At 35.6% G+C, this 26434-nt stretch overlaps 2 protein-coding genes across 2 annotated transcripts; both read right to left on the reverse strand.

The window, feature by feature from the left end:
* Positions 1–5614: 5614 nt before the first annotated feature.
* On the reverse strand, positions 5615–6556 carry LOC102487112 (olfactory receptor 4K13). The gene has a single exon (XM_006165680.1). The coding sequence runs from the start codon at positions 6554–6556 to the stop codon at positions 5615–5617; it is 942 nt and encodes a 313-aa protein (XP_006165742.1).
* Positions 6557–17343: 10787 nt separating this feature from the next.
* LOC102480822 (olfactory receptor 4N5) lies at positions 17344–18270 on the reverse strand. Its single transcript, XM_006165667.1, has one exon. It carries the CDS (start codon positions 18268–18270, stop codon positions 17344–17346), a length of 927 nt encoding a protein of 308 aa, XP_006165729.1.
* Between the last annotated feature and the right edge of the window lie 8164 nt (positions 18271–26434).

Consider the following 26434-nt stretch of genomic DNA (forward strand, 5'->3'; position numbering starts at 1 on the left):
TCCCTTGAATCCATGTGTTCTAAAGCAACTTTAAAAATAATAATAAAAATAAAGGTAAATAAATAGTTATTTTTAAATAGATTGTGTGATTGGTTTTTTTAAAATTTTACTCAGATACAGCTAAAAACATTACAATAAGAGGAAAAAAAGTTTTCTTAATTAAAGTCACACTTAAACCTCATGTGAAAAATTAAAATTTTTGAGTAGTATATATTATATGAATAACAATGAACTAAGAAAAAAATAAAAAAATAATTGAAAAAAATTGGGTCAGGCAGTATTTGGTTTCTTCTTGCAAGAACTCTACTTGAGAATGTGATGAATGGTCTCTGACTGGGAACCTAGCTCTTTTGGCTCCTTTCCTGTGGCTAAAAGATGAAGATTTTCTATACTCCTCCTGACTGTGGTTGCTTGCTTAGTGATAGAAAGCACGAGCTGTCTTATACTGTGTGTCTGTATTCAGCAGCAAATACATTTCCAGAGAAGCCCTTATATAGCACAGTTCATGTATCTGGGAATGTATAACTGAGAATGCTTTCAATTAAAAAAATAATGGCTGTATGGTTTTTATAGATCATGAGTTTTTGTTTTGTTTTCTTTTCATGGAAGTGTCAAGCCTTTATGGGTTAGATGACACAGTAATGTTCACTGACCACCAAGACAATGTTTGAAATTTGAAAAATCAGATATTCTGCAAAAATATCCACTGTAGATATCGTCTTACCTAAAAGAATCCACTGTACCTTTCAAAAAGGGTCTCAACATTATAAATAAAGAGGGAATTTTCTCATACATTCCTTGAGTTAATAAAGTAGGGAAAAACATCTAAGATGTAGGTAGAAAAGGGCCTGTGGATTTAGAAAAATAGAGAATAGTTTTTGGATTGAAAATGATCAGGGGGTCCAGCAGGTGACATCTTGGGTAAGGCTCTGGACTCCTACCTGGCCAACTACAGTTCAAATTGCTTTCCCAATTTTCCTCTATCTCTCTCTCCCTCTCTTTCTCTCTCTGGTAAAATGGAAAAAAAAATAATAAATAAAATTAAACAAAAGAACTGGAGACAGCCTTAAAAATGATAAAAAATGAATACACTTGTAGTGCAATTAATTTTATTGACTGAAAGTTTCTATGTGTTTAATCAACAAAATAAATGTCTAAATTAAACAAAAATGAAAATAATTGATTTATTTTAATCATTTATCTCACATGGCATTCCATAAGTATTTTCTAAATAAAAATAAACACTCAATATGAGAAAGTGAACACAGACTAAATTAATATTAAAACCAATAAGTCAATGCTTCAATTTTCCTAATCTGAAATTTTATTAAGTGATTTATCATTGATGCAAAACTTAGCCATGGAGGAATCCAATTTTTCCATGATGTTATCATACTGTAAATCATTCAGTCCTTTTGTTCCCCATGGGTAGAAATGATTCAAGTTGATGTTCCAAAATTTTCAACTTGAATTATAAAACTGACCCCTAGGATAAGGAATGAATACAGAATTTATCAGTCACAGAATGATTCTTTTGCCTCTTATTGTAACTATAAACATTTGTCCAGATGCTCCTTAACTAAATTGTCATATGCAGTTGCCCACATGATAAGAATAATATGTTGTCACCACTTCTATTTAAACCTACCAGTTCTGGCAGAAGAGTGACCTCTTCAAAGACATGTAGCGTCAGCGAGATTCTCCATATATATTGGTTATTTTTAAAAAAAACTCCAGAAAGATACATGGAAATCCATTTGAGGGTTAGGAAAAAATTAAAAAAGAGATAGGAAATTATATATATATATATACAAGCCCCAGAGGGAATCATTAAAATAAACAAGTTGGTTTCCCCTAGAGTTAAGAGCAAGGGCTTGTCCTCTTATGATTTAAGTGGATCATGAATTCATCAAAAGTATCAACCATGTGAACTTTTTTTAGAAAGTGCTTGTTCTGAAAATACTAATTCATGTGGTATGGGTTGTGATGGGTGAGCATATTTATAGAAAATAAACCTGTCATAGATGATAGAATGAGGAAATTATAATTTGATATCATGAATATGAATTATAATTAATGTGGTGATTAAGTGTTTTTGTTCAAGTAAACTTACAATATAAAGTATCTACACTGAATAAAGTTTATAAATACATTTATAAATAATTCATCAAATCTTAATATTAAAAAAATCTTTTTACCATGTAATGGGATTGAGGGAAGAGAGCGTTTTCTTTTCTTTTCCTTTTTTTTTTTAAGAGGTTTTGCCTTAGGATGTGTGATTCGCCAAAGAGATAGAGAAAGAAACAGAGATAGTAAGAGGGAAAGTATGAAATCACCACTTGGGTTATGGACATCCCACAATCCCTTTTCCTGCCAGGATCTTGGGCACTCATGTACATGCATTCAGTGTGAGTTTCAAGCCAGTAGGTCTGGGACTCAAACCTGTAGCCAGCCATGTGAAAATCCAGGTATGTAATTACTATGCCATCTGCAGACCCCGAGAAAAAGTTTTCATCATTCTGAATGACCTTTATTCATTAATGGTAATCAATAAATCAGTGGAGTTTATTAATCAGTTATTCTGAATATTTATAGTTTCACTGTCTTTTGTAATTATAAGAACTGTGATGATCCAGCCATACTAGAGGAAGATCATAGAGGGAGACTGTCATCTAACTTTATGGTACAATAATGCATTTAAGCAAGCAAAATTTTAAATGCTCACTAACTGTATGACTGGAAATGAATTCATTTGATAGAGAAAAATTTCTGAGTGTATTCTTCTATATTACCACTCCATGATTTTCCAGTATCTATAACCATCTTGGAAAGAATACAAAGAATCAAAGGTGGTGAGAATATGATAAAGGCAATGATATTTCCAAAATCCAAGGCAGACATGGCTGGTAGATTTCTCATTCCCACCGACAGAGCTTCAGGATTTTGTTTATTTATTTATTTATTGTGTCTATGAGTGAAAGAGACAGAGAGAGACAGACTAATAGCCCCATCAACAGGATTCCTTTGCCACAATCCATGGCCACCCTTAGCCAGATCCAGATCATCGGCATCATAGCACTCAGCACACTCGGGAAGTCTCCGTACTTGAATCTGGAACCTTCCAATGTGGGTCAGCCTCCTAGAGCACTGTGTTTTCCACTTCACCAATTTATGTCTCCTGGATTTTTTCTCTCTCTCTTTTTTTTTTTTTTAATTTTGAAAATTTAGTACTCTAACATCTAGACACTAGCAATCAATCAGAGCTGTCCTGAATACTGACTTCTTAAAAATTTATCTGCTAAGGGGACCAGCAGTTAGCGTAATGGCTATGTCGCTGGACTCCCATGTAGTTGACTGCGGTTCGAGTCCCGGACCTGGTGGTTTAAACTCATGCCGGGCGCGTGTGCATGCATGCCCAAGATCCCAGGAGGAGAATGGAGGAGAAGGGATCACGGCGTGGCCATCCCCCCTAGGGGAGTGATTTCTCGCTTTCTGTCTCTCTGTCTCTCTCTGTCTGGCAAGCGCACACGCCCTATAGCAAAAAACTTCTCAAAAAAAAAATTATCTGCTAAGGATATATATGCTACAATTTAGTGCGGCATTACTCTTTGAGAAGGTCCTTGTAAGAAATACACCCTTTATTAACTAAAGTGGAAAGATAGCTTGTACACAAATTGGATGCCCTGACTTGATTACCAAGTCACCTGAATTTTCCAGAGTAAGTCTAATTTTTTAATAGACTGGGTCTAAGTTTAAATTTAAGGCAAAAATACTGAACAAGGAATAGGGAGGGAACATACATTTGCTTTTCCAGACACATTTTCTATAAGGTAAAGATATCACCTTATGAGATGCCCTACTGAATTTTTCCATAATTTCAGGTTTTGTATTTACCTTTAGAAGACCTCATTGTAAATTTTCAATGAACTCACTGTTAGTATAATTAAACAAGTTCAGCCTAACTGCAAGAGCCAATTACGTATTCCCTGTTACAGTATATTATTCACTTAAGAGGACAGTGTCAAACGTTTTTGAAAGCAGGTCTATGGGGAATGGTTATGTCACAATTCCTTCTCCTCCATCTCTTCCTCCTTTATGGACTTTGGGCACGCATGCACATGCACCCAGCATGTTTCTCAAGTTGCTGGGTCTGGGACTTGAAACATGTAGGAAAAGATTTAGCTACCTTAACAATCAAGTCATAGTGCAGGCTGAGCTATATCAACATTTAAATTAAATCTCTTCCCTCAGGTATAGAAAACCCGTTACTGGTTTGAATTTCCAATGAAAAAGGATTTGTGAAGTTTTCATGTTCTGGTGTCTTCCCTTATATAAAATATCAGCATTCTTCTTTCTTCCTTTTCTTCATCAACCTCTGTAATAAAGCTCTACCTTCAGTGCCTACAAGTTTTTTCTTATTCCACAATATTTGAATAGACTGGCCCTTATCCTTGCCATACTATTTTTCCTCTTGAATGTTTAATTATATAGCTTTCCTAGTGCTTTAGATTAGCTGTCTTTTCCCTATAGTGGTCTTCTGAATATGCCATGATTAGCCTCAATGTCTCATTTCTTTTTATCCTCTCTAGGGCAAGGACCAAGTCCCTATCATTTACAATCTACCGGTTGGCCTCTGTATTTGGGGCCAGCAGATGACCTGGAGGTCAAAGCTGTATGATCCCACACGGCCACCTGCATGGCTGGAGTCTTAGACTTGGAGACTTGAAATACACATTGAGCATATGTGCATGTATACCCAAAATCCTGAGAGGAAAATGAAGAAGAGATTGCAGTGTGGCCATTCCCCCTAGGAAATTATCCTCCTCCAATTTTTTTTTCTCTTTCAGTCTTTTTCCATCAAGTACAGAAGTCTTAAAGAAAAAACTTTTAAAAAAAGACAAAAAGAGTGTATTACCTAGTGAATATATATTTAAAAATTGGTTTCCGAGTGAATAAATTCATTTAAAAGAGCATTAACTAATCCAAGTTGTTTGGTATTAGAACATAGAGTAACAAGGGCTTGGTTTTAACTTTTAACATTTAAATAAATTCTAAATACTAAGAAAACTATTTGTGTACCAAACTATTTGTATTTGAAATGTTTATTTCTAAACATATTTTTATACTCTTCAAGAATGATAAATGTACTATAGCCACAGAGTAAAAACATGTTCTATACATCCTAGCTGAATTCCTAATTTCACTGAAAAACTTCCATAAGGTTAACATATTTTAATACCAATTAAGAGATATTTTAATACCAATTAAGTTAAAAACAAAACCTTTTAAATAGAAATTTACATTAAATACCATCTTCTCTTACTGAAATTTTCTACTTTTGAACCTTAATTGACATAAAATTTTTAGAAATATTATATTTACATATTGTAAACATTTTAAGACAAGATGCATAAAATTGTATACATATAAACATTGTTTGTTATGAATATTTTCCATTAAAAATCTTAAATAATAATATCTTAACTGTAGGAAGTTGGAGTGAATAAAATTGATGTTATGTAGCATTCTAATGTTAAATATTTGAAAAATATTTAATACCTAAAACCACAAACACATGTGATACACGTTCCAAACCAGGGATCCCAAACAATATCTAAGTGGCCATCCAGGAGGCGATACTTTGGCTGCTCAGTCTCTTAATGGCCATCTTCATTTCCTGATTCCTCAAAGTGTAAATAATTGGGTTAAGTAAGGGAGTAATTATAGAGTAAAACACAGAAAGAAACTTATCTACAGAGTAACTGTTGAATGGAAAAGCATAGATGAAGATAGCGGGGCCAAAGAAGAGAGTTACTACAGTGATGTGAGCAGACAGTGTGGACACGGCCTTGGAAGATGCACTGGAGAAGTGCTGCCAGATGGTGACCAACATGATGATGTAGGATATGAGCAAGAGAATGAAGCAGACCAGGGACAGGAGCCCACTCTCTGCAATCACCAAAACCTCCAGGATATAGGTCTCAGTGCAGGCAAGCTTGATGATCAGAGGGAGGTCACAGAAAATGCTGTCCACAACGTTTGGACCACAGAAAGGTAAACCTATGGTGTAAACCATTTGACTTGTGCTATGTATAAGCCCAATGGCCCATGAGAGCACTAGAAATGCAACGAGCATCCTGCGACTCATGATGGTCCTGTAGTGCAAAGGTTTGCATATGGCAATATACCTGTCGATAGCCATAGCTATCAGGAGAGACATCTCACCACCCCCGAAGAAGTGCATGAAAAACATCTGGAGCATGCAGCCCCCCAAGGAGATGGTCTTGCGTTTTCTAAGAAAGTCTGAGATCACTTTGGGGGTTGCCGCAGAAGAAAGGCATAAATCAAAAAATGATAAATTGGCCAGAAGGAAATACATGGGGGAATGAAGATGGTTATTAAAAATCACAGATATCACAATGAGGAGGTTTCCCACTATGATGGCTACATAGACAAGAAAGAAGATTACAAAAAATAAAACTTGAATTTCTTGAGAACTGGAAATTCCCAGCAGGATGAACTCAGAAACACTTGCATTGCCGTTTAGGATACCCATTGGGTGATCACATAATTTTTTTCAGATGTCTAAAAGAGAAAATAAACAGAAATTATGGGGACGAGCATTGAGTTAACTGATAAGACAGTGAACTCAATCCTTAATTGAATATCTTAGTTATTATTTTTATTTTAAAAACTATTTTAATGTATCATTTATTTTTATGACCTATTGTTTTGCAGGTTAAGAACTTACAAATTTATTTTCTCTCATTTATTTGTTTTTTTTTAAGTGATTTTTTTAAATTATATTTATTTTTACATTCAAAATCACATCATTGCAACATATAAAAATAAATATTTATTCCCAGGATGAATACACTGTATATTAGATCAAAGCTATGACCATATATATCATCATCAACAGATAATTTTCCATTTTTCTGTTTGTTAAATGTTTTATTTCTTTTTTCATCATGATTGCTTTTCTTCCACTTTTCCCTCCCTCCCTTCCCACCCTCCTCACAGTCTCTAGTGTCTTGAACCATAGTCAGCTATGTGGGAGTCTAGCACTCACCTATAATGCCACCTGCTGGTTTTAATTATTTAGAGAGCCAAACTTGGGGAGGTGACAACTTTGTGTATGTTCCTTGGAATTATGTAGTTCAAAGTATTTCACAGGACACAAAAACAGTAGAAATTTGTGGCAGATAGAGTCAATTAGATTAAATTTGTCTCTTGGTTAATGAGAAAATATCATAGCATATGTGAGTGAACTTTATTTCTCTGTTTCAATTTTAGTTCATGCTGTATGAACATTTAGTTCATTGTAGTGACAGCGAAAACTTTTGAAAAGCATCAAAGCAGCTTTCAGGAAGCACATTGATACCTTTGTGTTACCTTCTTATAGCATACAATGTAAAGTATGCTCCCTTAAAATAAATGTGTAAGAGAACATGCCTATGTTGTTGATATAAAGGTGAAAATTGAGCTAGTTATTTTGTTAAATGAGATTAAACTGAGTTACTGAGGAAGTACTCAGTTTTCAGCCCTGAATGATCTAGATTCTCACAATGACAGGAGCACATCTCACATATCGCCTAATTCAGTTTGTGTAGCTGACAAAATATGCTGTCTGTCCATTTTTAAGTCATTGTTATAAAATTATATTAAAAAACCATTTGTATCTAATATTCTTGCTTAATATATATGTATTCACATGCAGTAGTTGCTGTTATTAATACTAGACTGTAGTGCAGTTGACCACTTAAGTCTTGTTCAACTTTTCTCTCTTAAAGTGGTGAAAGGAGAGAGGTAAAGCATTAAACTTTGCTAACCTAACCTAAAAGAAATGCAAAGAAGGAGTATGCTATAGTGTTGTTTGAGTACTATACCATCTGTGGTTAGATACTTGTCCTATCTGAATCCAGGTTATTCACAGTGATATTATCCAAGATTCATTTAACTTTTAATATTTTTTTGGTCACTGCCTCTCCTGTTTAGCTGACGTCTACTCTATTCCCCAAGTCTTATCTAGGCTTGTTGCTCATTTCCAGGGCAATTATTTGTTTGTCTATCAGAGGCTAAACTAAGACATAATGTAAGTTATCAAGGAACAAAATCGGATATATGTGATATTTTTTGTACATTTAAATTTGAATCACATTCTTAAATGTTTAAAATACAGTGTCTCTAGCTAGTGTAATGAACATCCAATCATATGCACTTTTCAATTCATGGTTGCTATTATTAAGACAAATATTTTATTTTAAGTGACCAATACTCTAATCATTATGACTGAAACTATCATTCAGAATATCAGAAATTTCTTTCTTTTACAAAATACAGCATTTGAAAGTGGAAATCTTTGATAGTTCTCATTGACAGCTTTAATCTTTATTCCTTCATTGTGCCTCATATTTTTATAGTAAGACAATCATTCTATCTTAGGTATAATGTTTGGGCCATCTGTTTTTCTGTGAAGTATGCAGATAAGCTCATTTGCATTTGCACATGAACCTGACAAAGTTAGAATCTGAGATAAGACTACTTCTCTCATATTTTTACAGCTTAATGAGTATTTAAATATTATCCAGTTTTAGACTGTTGTCATAGGGAAATTTAAATTTATTATACATTATTTTTTGTAATTCTTCATAAGTGTAATGATAGCATTAATATTTTATGAGTGGTAACATACTGATTTTGCAAGTCATGGTTTAGGTATTTTATACCTTCTCTCTTATTTATCTCTTTTATAAAGAATTTTATTTCTAAAACTAAGTTAATTTCTGTATATTACATAATTATTAAAAGAGTAAAATAATTTAATCTATTTAGTTGAAAAGCTTAATACATCTAGATCCCTCTTATTTAAGAATGACCTACTTGATCTAGGGTACTGGATTATTGTCTAATTCCCAATACATACTGACATATTGATCTTCATAGTTGCTCTCTGATTTTTAACAGAATCACATTAATTTCACTTTACCTTCCCTTCCCTTTTGGTTCCTCCTTTCAGTTCTGATTTTGACATTTAAATTTTATCATTTAAGGACATATTTAATACTATAAATGCAAATAGTATTATATATGTAGTATGTAGTTAGAGTCACCTATGCATATATGAGAATTGTATAACCTACCAGTTTGCCCTTGGACTTTGACCATAACACAATTATGAAATTCTGGAGGCTCAATCTTCATCATCCAATGATTTCTAAGTTTTCTTCCCTGTATTTCAGAACATATAAATGTATCCCTTGATAGGAGTCATAAAGGAGAAATCTCATTTGGTTGTTATTTGATTCCTCAGAGACTGGCATTAAAAAAGCAATAGGGATTCTTAAAATGGACTTTGTGACATTACAGTAAATGAGACATTATTTTTCACATACCAAATTGGTAACACATTGCAAGTATGGAATCCATGGACAGTGAGAAATAACTGTATTTTCATGGTTTAATTTCTCATGTTTACACATTTAACTTTTCTACTTGTTTATTAAATACTTGAAAATGTTTAGTTTAAAAAAATTTAGCTATACAAGGGTTTTGTTTATTTGTTTTAGAGGTTTTTGCTGTAGGGTGCTTGTGCTCACCAAAAAGACAAAGAGAGACAGAGAGACAGAAAATGAGAAATTGCCCCCTAGGGGGATGGCCACACCACAACCCTTCTCCTCCATTCTCTTCTTGGGATCTTGGGAATACACACACACACGTGCCTGGTGTGAGTTAAAGTCACCAGTTCTGGCTCTAACTACAGTTGACTGCATGGGAGTCCAGGGACTATAAAAGTTTTTTAAAATTTATTTTATTCTTTTCACTTTTTAAATTTATATTTAATTATTATGTATCTTTATAATGTTCCAATTTTTTTTCTAGCAAAAGCAATACTGGTTTTAAAATAAAGTTTCAAATCTGTTTTTATAATTTTAATTTTTTTTAGATTTTTACCATAAGACATGTGCACTCATAGGAGAGAGACAGAGAGAGGGAAAGTGAAAATCACTCCCCATGGGGGAAGCTCACATCTCAATAATAAATAAATAAATAAATAAATAGATCATGAATAGATAGCACAGAATTACTTTTTCCTCTGTCCTCTCTGCCACTCCCTTTCCCTTCCTCCAGGGTTCCAGGCAGAAAGTAGAGCCCTGTAGCCACCCAGCATACAGATAGGGACAGTGACGAGCCATATTGTAATCTCTTTTACACCATTTCCCTCTTGGGATTTTGGGCATGAATGCACATATGCCTAGTGTGAGCTTTAAGCTTCCATGTCCAGGACTTAAACTGTGGTTGACTACATGGGAGTTCAGTGACATAACCCGTATGCCATCTACTGGTCCCAAATCTGTTTGTTTTTAATATTCATAGTGACATTACTAAAAAAAAATAGAGTTTTTTAAAAAATAAATTATTTAAAAATATTTTATACATTAAATTATATATATATATATATATATATATACCAATATTTCACTCCATGAAAAAAATAGAGAGGATCATGTCATCCCATGGCCAATCTCTTAGGTTAAAGGCTGTATTTTATAGATACTCTATGTTCTCCATAATGCGTATTTAGCTGCTCATATAGTTAATAAAAGTGTTTATTTGACAAATACATCACAACAGAATGTATGGCATAAAAATCAGCATTTATAATTTATCACACATGCAAAACTGCTAGGCATTAGATATCAGTACTTCTGTATAGATATGGTGAGTTCAGAAAAATCTAACATCCTCATTTATGAATAGCAATATGTGTCCCCCCATCATAAATTTGACAGAAAAATATAAATCCAGTTTTACTAAGTAGTATAATTCTTACTATAATCTTTTAAAAATAATTATTTTATTTTACTTTATTTATTTATTTTAAATTTTGACCAGAGAGGGAGAGAGAGAGAGAGAGATAGAGAGAGAGAGAGAGAGAGAGAGGAGAGAAAATGAGAAATGAAGTCATTGGGTCTAGGACTCAACTATGGCTGGCTACGTGGGAGTCCAGTGCCCTTAACCACCACACCACCTGCCGGTCTCAAGACTTACTATAATCTTATATATTCGGTAATTGATTGATTATAAAAGTGAGGTTGGGACAGGGGAGGCAGAAGTCCTGTAAATATTAACAAAAACACTAGAGAATAAACCAAAAGGTGATACATTTTAACATTTATCAAGAAAAATGCACAAACCATTTGGCAGTCAATTCCACTCATGGAAATTGTCCTACAGATATATCCTAACAAATATAATGTACTATATCCACAAGAAACATTCTATGTGATATTATGTATAACTGCAAGACAAACAAACACAATTCAAAACAATCTATATGTCCATGCTAGGACTGTGGCTAATAAAATTATGACATAACCATAGAGTAAAATTTTATGTAGACACTAAAATAGAATGAAATAGTCTGCTTGTATTGATATGAAAAGTTCTCCAAGTCATTTTTATATTGTTAGCTTTTTATAGGTATAAAATCAAATTACAAGATGCTCTAATTTGTGTCTTGACAATGATATGGGTATGCATATGCAAATAGACATATAAATGCACATGTGCAATATAGTCACATACATATGTTATAGGCAAATAATAGATTTTTGGAAGGATACACAAGAAACTGTTGATTGTTCCTTCTTCATAGTTATTTCTTGAAAATATTGGGTTTTCTGGACCAGTAGATGGCATAATGGTTACTTTGCTGGACTCCCATGAAGTTAACTATGGTTCGAATCTGAGATCTGGTAGCTTAAAATTCATGCTGGGCACATGTGTATGTGTGCCCAAAATCCCAAGAAGAGAATGAAAGCGAAGGGATTGTGGCATGAACATCTCCCAGGGGGTGATTTCTTGCTTTCTGTCTCTCCGTCTCTTTGGTGAGTGCACATTCCCTATAGATCAAATTAAAAATAATAACAAATAAAATTAAATAAATAAATAAATATTTAAAGGAAAAAGAGTGCAAAGCCATTAGGTTGGCTTTGTCTTCTAAAAATCTGTGAAGAACTAATTTTCAGAATAGGTCTTCTATAAAATCAAAACAGTAATTGTTCTATATCTTCATTTACTTATCTTGATGCTAAATTTTAATAACCTTATCAAGTAGGGAGACTCATTCCATCAACTTTACTCTGTAACATCTGGAGACATTTACACCTCATTTGTGATATCATAGAGTGGACTATTCTTCTATGTGTAGCTGGTGTAAGGTTGTATTTCATTCTCCTCTGAAACTGGAATCTCTTCTGTTTTTTCTTTTTTCTTTTTTTTTTTTTTTTCAGTTTACATATCCTGCAGCCACTGGTTTTCAGAAAAGAAATCTTCATGGATCCCATAATGAGCAAAATAATAATAGGTGTAAGATGCCATACAAAAAAACTTCTGAGTACCATTTGGTATTACTTAAGGTCTGACAAGGAACCAAGGCCAAACTTCTGCATAATTGGTCTTGGCAAGAGCCCCCACTCCAGACACTACTACTGTAAGGTCACACTGACCCAGAAAGTAGCAGATAAAAGCCAAAAGTGAGTACTGGGAAGTCTAAATTCCTAGACATGGATCACAAAGACTCACCAGATGTTTCATGTATGCTTATCCCACTGAGCCTAATTCTCCTGCAAATCAGTCATGCATACAGTCTCCCAAAATAGCTGGATTATAAAAGAAACTCCCTCCCTCTAGGGAGGTGGGTTGAGGCACCCCAGGTTCAGATCCCTGGGTACTCTTTCTCTCAATAAAACTTCCTTTTTTCTTAAGATAATGTCTTCTGGGTCTTACTCTGGACCATGACAATAGGAAGGATAATACATAGAATATAGAATACTTTTGATGCTTTAACTTTGGCTGAATGGGACACAGAGCAGGTCACAGCAGACACATTGCTATGTCTGTGAGCACCAGTGTCAAGTGCTCCAGACAGTCACTGTGTCATTGTCCAAATGTTCTTGCTTAGTGGCACAATTTCCCTCTAGGATCCAGGAGATCTGTTCACCTCCCTTGATGCAATTGTCTTGCACTCTGCAGTTCTGGTATTCCTTAGAAACAAGTTCATTTCAGGGGGCACTAACACTTGGAGGTGATAGCTAAAAGGCATTCTTATCAATTACTGCAATTGTACACTTGTAATCCCTTTCATGTGCTACTGTTGAGAAACCAAGCACTGTGGAGAGTGAATATTCTGAACATACATGGTAACCTTCAGACACATGCAGAACTGGGTTCTGTAAACTTCATTTGCATAGCAATGAAAGCATTTGCATGCAGATATGCTAACTGCCAGATTCTGCAAAGCACTATCTGTCTGGAAGCTACATGTGTTAGTCAGATTTCACCCCAAAAGATCAGAGAAACCACATGGCGCTAGTCTTTTTTATTACTAGGTCTTACCTCTCTATCTTTGTTCTTGTCTTTAGTTACAGAGTCTGATTTCTTAGGTAGGAGGGATGTATTCTCTCCCAGGATGTTTTTTAAGTTGAGTTACTAAGTCAACTTTGGGTTCTTCCAGAGGGTTTTGTCTCAAGCACTCCTTAATAAAATTCTACAGGGAGGAGGCAAAAATGAATATCCTGCTAGGACCCTCTGTTGTATATCATTCCATGATCTGTTCTCCAACTTTGTTCCAGGTCTTCTCATAAACTATCCTTTGCTCTGGGAACCAAGGGCATGTTTCCTGCACAAAATTCAGAAACTGATATAATTACTTGATACTAATTTTATTGACCTAGCTTTTAACATATAAAGCAACATTTGGACATACATATCTCTATCTTTAGACAACCATGTCCTCATATTTTATGTCCACACTAATAAAATCTCCTTCACATGCTCTATTATCTCCTAATATTACTCTGTTCTCTCCTAATTCTACTTTGTTATCTTTTACTCCATTTTTTATTTTACTCTATAGGTTTCTTACTTACTTAATTATCTCCCACTTACCTCAAAGAATGTCCACTCACCTGACCTTTTGTAGATCCTCTATACTCGGGCCACAGGTTGAGGTGCCACTTTGCCAGGATCTGCTTGGCAGGACATGTTTTTCTGTGTATGGGGGATGTAGATTAGAATAAACATAAAAATAAACACACAAAGACATACAAGTATAGAAAAGTGAAGATCGAATGGGCCTGACTTCTTTGTTGGAGAAAGCAATGACCCTGAACCAGCCTCAGGGTTATTATTTTATAGAGGAGAAAATGAGGGAAGAGGAAATAGGATACAAAGTCAGTTGTTTTGGATGTTAATCAGCTGATGATGTAAAAATGACTAGAGCCACGTGGGTTCTTTGATCTGTTGGGGTGAAATTGGAGTAATACATGTCACTTCCTTAGACAGATACTGTTTGCATTATCAGGGAGTTAGCATATTCACATGCAAATGGTTTTATTCCTATGCAAATGAAGCTCATGGAACCATGTTTCTGCATGTGTCTGAAGGTCACCATGTTTGTTCAGAATTGCCATTCTCCACAAAGCACCACTCAGAGAGTAGGAGAACTCAGGTTTTTTACACTGGCAGACCCAGAGGAGCTTGTACTCCAAAGTCTGGGCTCCAACTTGGGGAAGTTCCAGGAGTTATATAGTCAGAGTTTATGGATGTTGCAGACAAAGGAATCCAGAAAAGTTGTAAAACAACTAGTAACCTTCAGTAGTTCTTATAGAGACTGGCAATCTGTTAAAGCAGGCAATTTACAAAAGTGGAATAGTGGTCAGTTAGTAAATACCTTCTGTTTGCAAGCAGCTTTTAGTAGAGTTGTGTTTAGTTAGATAGCCGACAAAATATTGGAACTCTTGCCTCGAAACAAATAGCAAACAATAGCTACTCTTCTGTGTAATGTCTTTTTTTTTTTTTTTTTTTGAGAGGATTTTGCTATAGGGCGCGTGTGCTCGCCAGATAGACAGAGAGACAGAAAGTGAAAAATCACCTCCCAGGGGGGATGGCCATGCCGCAATCCCTTCTCCTCCATTCTCCTCTTGGGATCTTGGGCACGCACACACACGTGCCCAGTGTGAGTTTTTAAGCCACCGGGTCTGGGACGCGAACCGTGGTCGACTACATGGACGTCCCGCAACATAGCCATTATGCTAACTGCTGTTCCCGGAATGTCATTTTTTTTAAATTTATTTTTTAATATACATTCAATCACATTATTTAGCTTACAAAGTGAACATTTCAATATGTGAACGTCTCTCCCCAGTCCAGTTGATCAAAATATCTTCAACTGATAACGCCACACCTCCCCATCCCGTCAATGCTCTGCCTCTGTATCCCTCCTCCAAATGTTCTTCCTTAGGCCCCACTCCTCCACACACTCCACATCTGGCATTCACCCCTATCTCTTGTGTTTGTACAACTTTACGTCAATCAGTTTCAATCATAGAGTGCAGACACTTGGTATATATTAAGTGGGGACATACAATGTCTCTCCTTCATAACCTGGCTTGCTTAATCCAGCAGTAAATCTTCCATATTCTTCCACTTTCTGTCAAAAGCCAGGGTTTTGTTGGTTTTTATGGCTGAATAGTATTCCATAGAGTATATGTGCCACAGTTTTTCAATCCATTCATCCGTACAGGGACATGTGGTTTGGTTCCATGTCTTAGAATTGTCTTTAAATAGTCTCTTTTAGAAATTTTACATTGGACTAAAAAGTTTTTGAATGGAAAAAACACAGTAATTAGTTTGACTCACAGCCCTAAGAATGGGAAAATATTTTTGTAAACTATGCAGCAGATAAGGGACTGATAACCAGAATGTACAAGGAACTCAAGCAGCTGTCCCAACAAAAGATCATCAATCTTATTAAAAGATGGGAGGATGAGTTGAAAAACCCACTCTCTATGGATGACATATGAATAGTCAAATGAATATAAAAAAATGCTCAACATTCCTCATTGTAAGGAAAATGCAGATCAAAACAACAATGAGATACCACCTAACCCCAGTCAGAATGACTAAGATTAAAATACAAGAAATGTTAAGTGCTGGCAGGGGTGTGGTGAAAAGGGAACTCTCTTACACTGCTGGTGGGAATGTAAATTGGTCCAGCCACTGTGAACAATTTGGAGATTCCTCAAAAACCTACAAATAGAACTACCGTATGATCCAGCAATCTCACTTCTTGGTATCTACCCAAAGGACAGAAGAATTCTTAATCAGAAAAGTGCTTGCACATCAATATTTATTGCAACATTATTCACAATTGCTAAGACATGGAACCAACCCAAATGCCCAAGAACAGATTATTGGATTGAAAAATTGTGGCACATATACTCCATGGAGTACTACTCAGCCATAAAAGAAAACAAACAAACAAACAAACAAAAAACAAAAACAAAAATGAGACCCTGGCTTTTAATAGAAAGTGGATTAATATGGAAGATTTATTGCTGAGTGAGGCAAATCAGGCTATGAAGGGGAGACATTGTATGTCTCCACTTAATATATACCGAGTGTTGACATTTGACTGAAACTGAATGACTAAAGGATATAGAAACACAGTAAATGGTTGTGAATACCAGATATAGGGTGGGAAGAGGATGGGCGAAGGAGTAGAGTCTGAGGAAAGACATTAAGGAGAAAAATAGAGAGTTATAGCATTAATGGAACAAAGAAATGGGGTACTATCTGTTGAAGATAACTTTATAATATTATCAACTGGACTGGGGAGAAATGTACACATGTTGAAATATTCACTTTGCAAGCTAAATAATGTGATTGAATGTATAAAAGAACTTGAAATAAAAATTTAAAAAATATAATAAAAAAGAAATTTTAACAAACTGAACTTTTTAACATAAACTAAAATACCTACAGATTTTGTCCCTACCAACCTATCCAACTTCAATTTCTGCCACTTACAAACTCATTAACTGCATTGCAACTACTCTGTTGTTCTGATGGTTTTCCAGTGTTCCAAGCTTGTTATATATTTGGGTCCTCGTAGGTGTTATCCTTTCTGTTTGGAATGTTGTCCTAGACAATTACCTGATTTTTTTCTTTCAAATTATCTTGGTATCAGCTGAACTTAAGATAATTACCACCTCCCCCTTCAGTACATTTCTAGCATAACATTATTTTGACTTGCTTCAGAATACTATCTCTTTCTGATATTAAGTATTTTCATAAAAAAGAAATAGTTCAGTCCATCTTAATGCACTTGAATGTAACTCTATGACGTGTAATCTTATCTCTCTCATTCACATGCCTACAATAGTGCCTGAGAATTGAATGTGCTTAATGAATATAATATTTGCTGAGTGACTGACTGATTCAGTGCATTAATAATGAAGTGATATAATTTATTCAAACTGGATTTTCTCCTTTCATTTAGCAAAGCATGTGCTGATTTAACAACCTTCTCATGGAAGTTTTCACTTCCTGGTTGCGAAGTGTATAAATCACAGGGTTCATCAAAGGAAAGATGACTGTATGGAAGAGAGAAACCACCTTGTCAGCAGGGAAAGCATGAAAGGGACGAGTGTAGATGAAAATCGCAGGTCCAAACATGAGGAACACAATGATAATGTGCGTGGTGCATGTGGAGACAGCCTTGCTTTTCCCTTCAGAGGCGTGCCCCTTTATGCGGCAGAGAATGACTGCGTAGGAGGCCAGGAGCCCCAGGAAACAGAGGAGGGTGAGCAGGCCACTGTTGAAAACCATCAGAAGCTCCACCACAAAAGTGTCAGTGCAGGCCAGCTTGATGACCTGTGGGACGTCACAAAAGAAGTTATCTAGCTGGTTTGGGCCACAGAAAGGCAAGTGCAGGATAAGAGCTACTTGTACAATGGAATGAGCAAAGCCCCCAAGCCACAGAGCCAACACTAATGCATAGCAGGCTCTAGGGTTCATGACAGTTGAATAGTGTAAAGGCCGGCAGATGGCGATGTAGCGGTCAAAGGCCATCACCACCAGAAGGAACATCTCCCCAGCTCCAAGAAAGTGCAAGAAAAAGAGCTGAGTGATGCAACCTCTGTAGGAGATTACCTTCTTCTCAGAGAGGAAGTCCACCAGCATCCTGGGAGCCACAATGAAGGAGTAGGAGGCATCCAAGAAGGCCAGATTGCCCAGGAAGAAATAGAGGGGTGCTGTGAGTCCAGGGTCTGATCTGATGGTGAGAATGATAAGAACATTTCCAGGGAGGATGATGAGGTAGAAAATTAAGACTAACACAAAGACTAAGAATTGAGCATCTTGAGACTGGGTGAGACCAAGGAGAATGAATTCTGTTACCACTGTGTGGTTCTCTGTCTCCATCACTTGTCACTCTGCAAAATAAAAATGAGAGAATGTTATTTGCCTAAACCACAATTTCATCTGTTGCATAGCTCTTCTCTAAATCAAAACAGTATTTGATATAACCAACACTCCCAGTTGAATTATCACTGCATCTGGCCCCTGAAATGAAATGATTTAAAAAACAAAACATTGCTCATAACAAAGTACTATAATATGACATACACAGGTGTTATCCTTGATTTTTTATTACATTCAATACTTGTTTTTAAAAAGTACTATGAATACAGTGAAATTTAATTCAGCAATAATAATACTGGTACATGCTACAACATAGATGGATATCTATAACATTACACTACATGAAAAGAGTCGGTCAAAAAGAGTACATACTACATGATTTGATTCGTGTAAAATGTCAAAAAAAAAAAAAAAAGAGAGACAAATCTATAGAGGCAGGCTTGTTGCCTGGGCCTGTGGGAGAGGTGGAGATAAACACGGTGAATACGAGCTTTCTGCTGTGATAAAATGTTTTACCATTATATCAAGTTCATAATTGCAAAGCTCAGTAAATATACTTGAAATTATTAAATTGTACACTTTAAATGGTGAGTTTTTAATGTGTTGATTATATCCCAACATTTTTTTAAACAGTGTTATTATGGAGGAGGGTGATTGTTGGGGGATAAATTCCTAATCGGAATGTGATAGAAATTATTAGTGACATTGCTAGAAAAAAGAGCTAAGAAGAAAAGAAACAAAGAATAAAGAATAACCATACTTAAAAGTCCATAAAGAGAAGTCATGAGAAATTCAGACATCATGAGAGATTTGGAAAATACATTGTCATTTTATTGCATACCTGTTAGGAATCATTAGAATATTTGTTTTATGTGATTAGCAACTAGCAGCAAAATTTTGTGGAACAGGTACTTATGACACATGGGTACATATTTTTACTTACAATGATCTATTCTTACATGTGTAAACATACATGCAGTGAGTCTAAGTAAAGTGAAACAAGGAAAAATAACCTTCAAATTAGCTTAGGAGCTCTTATCTCTCTTTTAGCTACTTAGACAAGAACAGAATTGTCCTGGCTGCCACATTCATACCTCATTCTGCATGCAGAAATGGAGCTTGGGAAGTTAAGTCAGAAGTTTCCTCTCCTATTCTTACATATTGTGCTTTCCAGGTGCTCACTTATAGCTAATTCATACTTCTTTTTTTTTTGGAGAGGTTTTTGCTATAGGGCGCGTGCGCTCGCCAGACAGAGAGAGACATAGAGACAGAAAGCGAGAAATCATCCCTGAGAGGGGATGGTCACACCGCAATCCCTTCTCCTCCATTCTCCTCTCGGGATCTTGGGCACGCACGCACACGCGCCCGGCGTGAGTTTTAAGCCACCGGGTCCGGGACGCAAACCGCGGTCGACTACGTGGGAGTCCAGCAACATAGCCATTACGCTAACTGCTGGTTCCCGCTAATTCATACTTCTTTAAGTTGACAATCCAGGAACTGGTCTGGAGTCTAGGCATGTGCAGTATTGTCTACAGAGGCTGCATGTCTCACCCTGAGAAAGAGGAAGGGGTATGGACACCTTCTCTACCAATGTATCTCCTGTGCCAGGAGAGTTTTTGTATTAACTGAAATAATGAGGATGGTTAGACACAAGAAGTACATGAGAGCTGCAATGTCTATTACTTTTCACTGTTATTTTATGCTATCTAATTCTATTCCTGTTTCCCAATAGGAAGAATTCAATATCAGTCAATATCTTTAATCCACTTTGTCTTTTTTGCCTATTCTCATTTGTCTTCTATTCCAGTGATTCTCAAACTGGGCTCATCACAGAGACTGAGGAGAGATGTGCCTCTGTACAAAATAAATTCCTAAAAATATGTTCTAAACAATGGATCTCTCAGGGGCAATTTTTGCTCCAGTTAAAGGCAGAAAAATATTGTCAGTGTAGTGCTGAGATAGAAACCTGAAGGATTTTCATTATCTCCAACCTTCTTTGTTATTTCAAGTGATCAAAAACCCCATCTGGTACAGAAAATGCTTGAGTAGATAGAGTGCCTGCACCCTTCCTTCTTTCTCAGACTGCTGACACACAGCATCTTTAGGGATTAGTGGGATGTGATCATGACCCATACAGTTCACTCCCTCATCTTCCCCCATTCATTTCCTCGTTTCTTTCTTATTTCTTATCTTCACCATCACCATTCTGCTAATTCTATATTCAGACACTCATTTCCACATTTGTGGTAACTTATTATACTTTTATACTTCCTTTTAGCTTCTTCATATCCTGTTCCTTTCTGTTTTAATTTTATTTATGTTTTCTGTTTCTTTGCTTAATCCCTTGCTTTTTCTCTCTCTTTGGTCTCTTCCTTATCATCTTTCCCCCCTTCTTTCATTGGCCCATTCCTTCATTTTAGAGTATTTTCCACTGTGTTCTCTACATGTTTTGTACTTCATTATATTCAATGGCTGCCCTACCACTGATTCTTAGATAATATACTGCTTTATTTACTTTATTTATTTTAAAAGATTTTTGTCATAGGTGTGTGCACTTGCTGGATAAAGAGAGAAAGTGAGAAATCACCCCCCCCCACACCCCCAGGGGGAATGGCCATGCCACAATCCCCTCTCCTCCATTCCCCTCTCAGGATTTAGGACACTCATGCACACATGCCTGGTGTGAGTTTTAAGCCACTGGGTCCAGGACTTAGACTTGATCTACTACGTGGAAGTCCACAATATAACCGTTACACCATCTGCTGGTCCCAATAATGGATTGTTTTAAATATTCTGAGTAAGAGTGAGCTCATAGGTGCTGTCCATGTATGCTATTCCAGTAGATTTTTCTACAGATTGAAAAGACTTCTCTTTTGAATACAGTTTTTGAAATGTATTCAGTTTTACTGCTTATTAATTACTTCACATTCTCTCACACAGTTGTTTCTCACTCACTAACATAACTAAAGTGACGTACCTTTGTGGTCTAAAGTATTTCTCCATTGGAAATTTGGTTTGAGTTTCTATCTTGCTAAATTTCTATATCTGCAACTGAAGAACTGTACATTTAGTCTTTCAAAATATGTATTTTCAAATTCTATAAATGGGAAAATAATATATCCACTCTTTCTACTCCACATGGTAGAGAGAATATGAAGATCAAATGAGATGATTAAGAGTTTACATCTACTTAAACTGAACTAAGAAAACATTGGGTGATCAGATAAATTCTAATAAAAAATATTACATAGACATTATGTCAGTATATTTTTGTCTGTGTTTTGGGGTTATCCTGAGGAGATTATAACTGCTTAAATATGAGTAGGTTTCAGGGTAAGAACTAATAAAGGTTCTAGAAAGAGTCAAAGATAAAGTTTCTCTTATCTAATTCACCAAGGGCTTGATAATCAAACCTGTTTATTTATTTGTTTATTGGATTCCCAACACTAAGCCTTATATTGCTTTATGCTAGGACCATACAGACAAAAAAACACATGCCAGTTGAGGGTGGAAACCAGAAGTTTTGCAGATTTGTGGAGTCAGTACTGTTTGTCTCTGTCCTCAGACTTGTGACTTTTTCAAATTATGGTTTATATATAATCGATGTATATCTTGTGGGTTACACTATAGCTTTTAAGACATGCATACAGTATATAATATTTGAATTAAAGATATACACATCTTCAGTATTGAACATAACATTATGTTGTAAATATTTGATAATAATTCTATTAGTTTGTCCTTTTAATATTGTGATTTAGAAAAAAAAAACTTTCTTCCTCATCTTTATTTTTGGTTTAGAATGTAAGCATAAATTAGTCATCATTATAATGCCCATATTAAAACCCAGAAGATGACTCTCCCAAAGATAATGACATTTTCATTTTTTATAATAGTGGAATTAAAGGTTTAGAACATTTAAAGTGGTGCCAGGCATCAAATGTGCCAAGAGGTTTTATTTGAGGGACAGTGTGGAAAGTGTACACACCTGAATTTAGAACTCACCATTGATCTATTTCTGCAGCATTATTCTGTTCTCATGAATCTCAATGCCACAGATGTTCTGGATGAGTAGTTTGATTTTGTTTATTTCTTCTTTTTCTCCATTTCTTTTAAATGTGAAGAATAACTAAAAGTCTCATCTTGTGGGAGTCCAATGATACTCTCAAACAAGTGGTAACTTCTGTTTGATGAAAGGGAAATTAATTCATCACTCCAAAATTTTCTTTAAAATATATGTTCTATGTTGGAATATTATAGATTCTGAAATATCTTATATTAGTTTGTGATGCAATAGAGAATTTGCATTGGGGTTTTATAACTATCTTAAGTCTACAGAGCTGTACCAATGGGAATTATTAGGATGTCAAGTAGAATTAGACAAAGAAAAAATTTAAAGGATTAAATACCAGTCAAGCCCTACTGGGTCATGTGGCAGTGACCATGGAATGGCACACACATTTTATTAGGCATAATGAAAATAATAAGCCTGCAGGTTATTTTAGATCTTATCATACAATTCATGTAAGTGGTGAAAAGCCAACAATATTTAGTAAGAAGATAAATAGTGAGATTAAATCAATAGTAGGTATGTTAATTTCTGTATATTTTTAGTGAAGAGCAGTTAAATACCAAATATATTATGCTCAAAAAAAGTTTCTTTTAGGAATAATTGTCCATAGATTAAAAAAAAACATCATGGTGTCTCGCAGACTAGTTTTCCTCTAGGAGTGTCTCAAATAAAAGAAGAAATTCCCTATTGTGATCTTGGTAATTTGTACTTACATATGTTTTGGATATGTATTTTCTGATCTTGAAAATGATCTTCATTTTGCTATTTAATTTTAAAAGACTCTATAGAAGAAAAATAATCATACACAAAAATCTATGCAGTTTAGTTTTTTGTTATACATTCAAAACAAAGATGACACTTCTCTGTCACATTAAAATTAAAAAAACAGGGGCTAGCAGATGGCACAGAGATTGTGTGGCTGGACTCTCACATGGCTGATAGTAGTTTAAGTCCCAGACCTGGTGGCTTGGAACTCACACCAGATGCATGTATGCCCAAGACCTGAGAAGTATGGAGGAGAAGGGATTGCAATGTGGCCATTGTCTGTAGGGGATGATTTCTCACTTTTTTTCTCACTGTCTCTATCTCTCTCTCCAGTGTGTGCACATGCCCTAAGGCATAAACCTCTCAAAAATTAAAATAATAATTTTAAGTTTTATAAAATAAATACAATAGATATTCAATAATACTTTCATTTATATTTATGCCTGGATCAGTAAAAGATGCATTGGGGGATGATGAAAAATTGAAGAAAGAGGTAAAGAGAGAGAAATTTTGTTGTTAGCAGTTTTTCTTATTATTATCCGTACCACAAATAAATAACTTTCAGCAGATGTTATTTTTCTTGTGTGAAAGTCTATCTGTTGGATAAATTCTCAGAGAGATAGAAAGTTAGAAGTTGGAACCAGTCTTGTAGCCTGAAAGTTAAGAGAGCTGGCTCCCACATGGCTGATCACATGGTTTGACAACTGAACCTGGAGGTCTGAAAAACACATGAGATGTGTGTGTCTGTGTGTGTGCGTGCGTGTGCACATGGATGCCTAAAATTCCAATAAGATGGAGAAATAGGAAATGATTGCTATGTGGCTATGCCCCATATGGAGTGCTTTATGCTTTCTATCTTTCTGTTTCTCCATTCTCTGATGAGTATATGTACTCTTTGGAAACTAAAAAAAAAAAGGAAATATAAAGCAACTTAAAAGAGAAAACAAATGAAAAGACACACTTTAAAAAAAATAGGAGAAAAGATGAAGAGAAAAAGAAACTATGTCCACCAAGATGCATGCATGTACCACAAAGCTATAGACAGATACATTACAAAGAGAGGAGGGAAAAGAGAGAGTGAGGGAGGGCAAGACAGAGAGGAAGAGAGAGAGCACTCACAATACCCTTGGAAATACAAAGTCTTTTGTCATGTTTTCGTTTTTTACTTTTTGGTTTAGTTTTTGTTTCTTACAAATGTAGACTTCCTAGGGATATATTTGCGCCATGTTTTAGAATTAGTTAAAAGTAATAATGAGGTTTTAACTAGTCCAAAATAGGTCTGTTCCCTTTATCTTTTTTTGTCTTAGGCAATTTTAGAGTATTAAACACAAAGATATATTTGTGTGTATATATGTATGAGTTTTAATAGGTGTATATCAGGTTGGCCTGAAAAATGCATCCAGTCACAATGAAAATACAATGAGACTGGAACAAGACTGAAGTCCTGGCTCTAAGCATGACAGTTCTGTTGCTTGGGAAAGTGTCATAGACTCCTTTTTGTTTCCATGTAAACTCACCTTATATATAGAGAGAAAATAGAGGCTGGTAAGGAAACTAAACAAGATATTGCTCTCTAATAGCTGATATCATTTCCTCAGTGTGCTTAAATTTTCTTTTGCTGCCAGTACTGTTGAAAAATTACCATCTAAATACTATTTTAGAGTACTTTGTTGTTCTGGTTACTTTTTACAAAACCAATTTGCTATAACTTCTTTTATTAAATGAAACTAGTTTACTGATGGTACAATTCATAAGCCTAAAATGCATAGATGGAGTCTTTTTTTCCTATGTATGCATCTGTAAAATCACCGCCTCAAGTTACAAACTTCTCTGAAACTTAAAAGTGTCCTCGGACCCCTTATGGTCAATATTATCAAAGATAAAAATTACTCTAATTTTTATAATTAAATATCAGCTTTGTTATTTCTGCATTTCATTTAATGAACTTTCGCCATAGTTATTTCCATAAATGCTTTCAATCAGTATGTTTTCCACTCTTTACAGGATGGCTGTGTGCATGTGAAGGCACACACACCTTCTACAGTCATACAGTTTACAACTATTTTTAGACTTCAATTCCTACTTACTTAGGGCCTGAGCAAACCATAATTTAGAGATTGCAGCTTATGAAATTCTGCTAGGCATGTGCACAGCTCCGTACATGCATAAGGGCTTCTATTAGGTTGTCTAAAAAGTCATGACATTTTTTTCTATGTTTTTGTATGCAAAAATGAGTCATGATGTTGTAGAGTGCCACAGAATGAACAACCACCAAAGGTAGATTAAGTTTAAAGGGAGTCTTTATTAGCTGGCCAGCAACTACAGTCTGAGGCTTGGAGGGGCTGGGGGGTGGGGGTAAGGACTGAGAGTCAAAACTGTAGCCCCGACCAAAGTTTGAGTAGTCTTTTTATAGGGGGTTAGTTACCAGGGGTTTCTATGCAAGCAGTTACAGAGCTGAATCAAGTAGATTAATTATTTCTGAGGGGAGTGGGGTTTCCATGCAGCAGTTGCATTGCTAAACAAAACAGTTTCAAGCTAGGTAGCAAAGACAGCAGCAAGTACAGGATATTGTACCAGATATGGTTTTCTATATGGCTAACACAAGCTATTTTCTTATGGGAAAAGCAAGCAGGTTTACAGAAGCAGAGAGCCATGTTAGGGTAAGGGAACAAAATGGACAAACAGTTGTTCATGTGCAAGATCTAATTTGCAGCTTTCCACAATGACTTTTCTGACAATCTAATATATCTCCAGAAATAGAACAAAACTTTTTAAACCACAGATAAATAGCTTATACCACAGATAATCCTTTAAACTCTGGTTAACCTCTTTGTTTTCCTGAACTCATAGTTAGCCGTGATGTTAGATAATTGACACTCTTCTTGAGCAGCCTGGTCTTAACTCATCCACCAGGAGACTAACAAAATGACGGGGATAAGCCTGCAAATATCAATAATAATGTTGAATGTTAATGGATTAAATTCTCCTATTAAGACACAGACAGGCTGAATGGATAGAAAAACAGAAGCCAACTATATGCTGCTTACAAGAAACACACCTCACTGATAAGGACATTCATAGACTGGGAACCAGCAGTTAGCGTAATGGCTATGTCCCTGGATTCCCACGTAGTCGACCGTGCTTTGCGTCCCAGACCCGGTGGCTTAAAACTCACGCTGGGTGCATGTGCGTGCGTGTCCAAGATCCCTAGAGGAGAATGGAGGAGAAGGGATTGCAGCGTGACCATCCCCCCTGGGGATTTCTCGCTTTCTGTCTCTATGTCTCTCTCTGTCTGTCTTGCGAGCACACACGCCCTATAGCAAAAAT

Source organism: Tupaia chinensis, unplaced genomic scaffold (genome assembly GCF_000334495.1).
Source record: "Tupaia chinensis unplaced genomic scaffold, TupChi_1.0 Scaffold143986_1, whole genome shotgun sequence".
Lineage (NCBI taxonomy): Eukaryota > Metazoa > Chordata > Mammalia > Scandentia > Tupaiidae > Tupaia > Tupaia belangeri.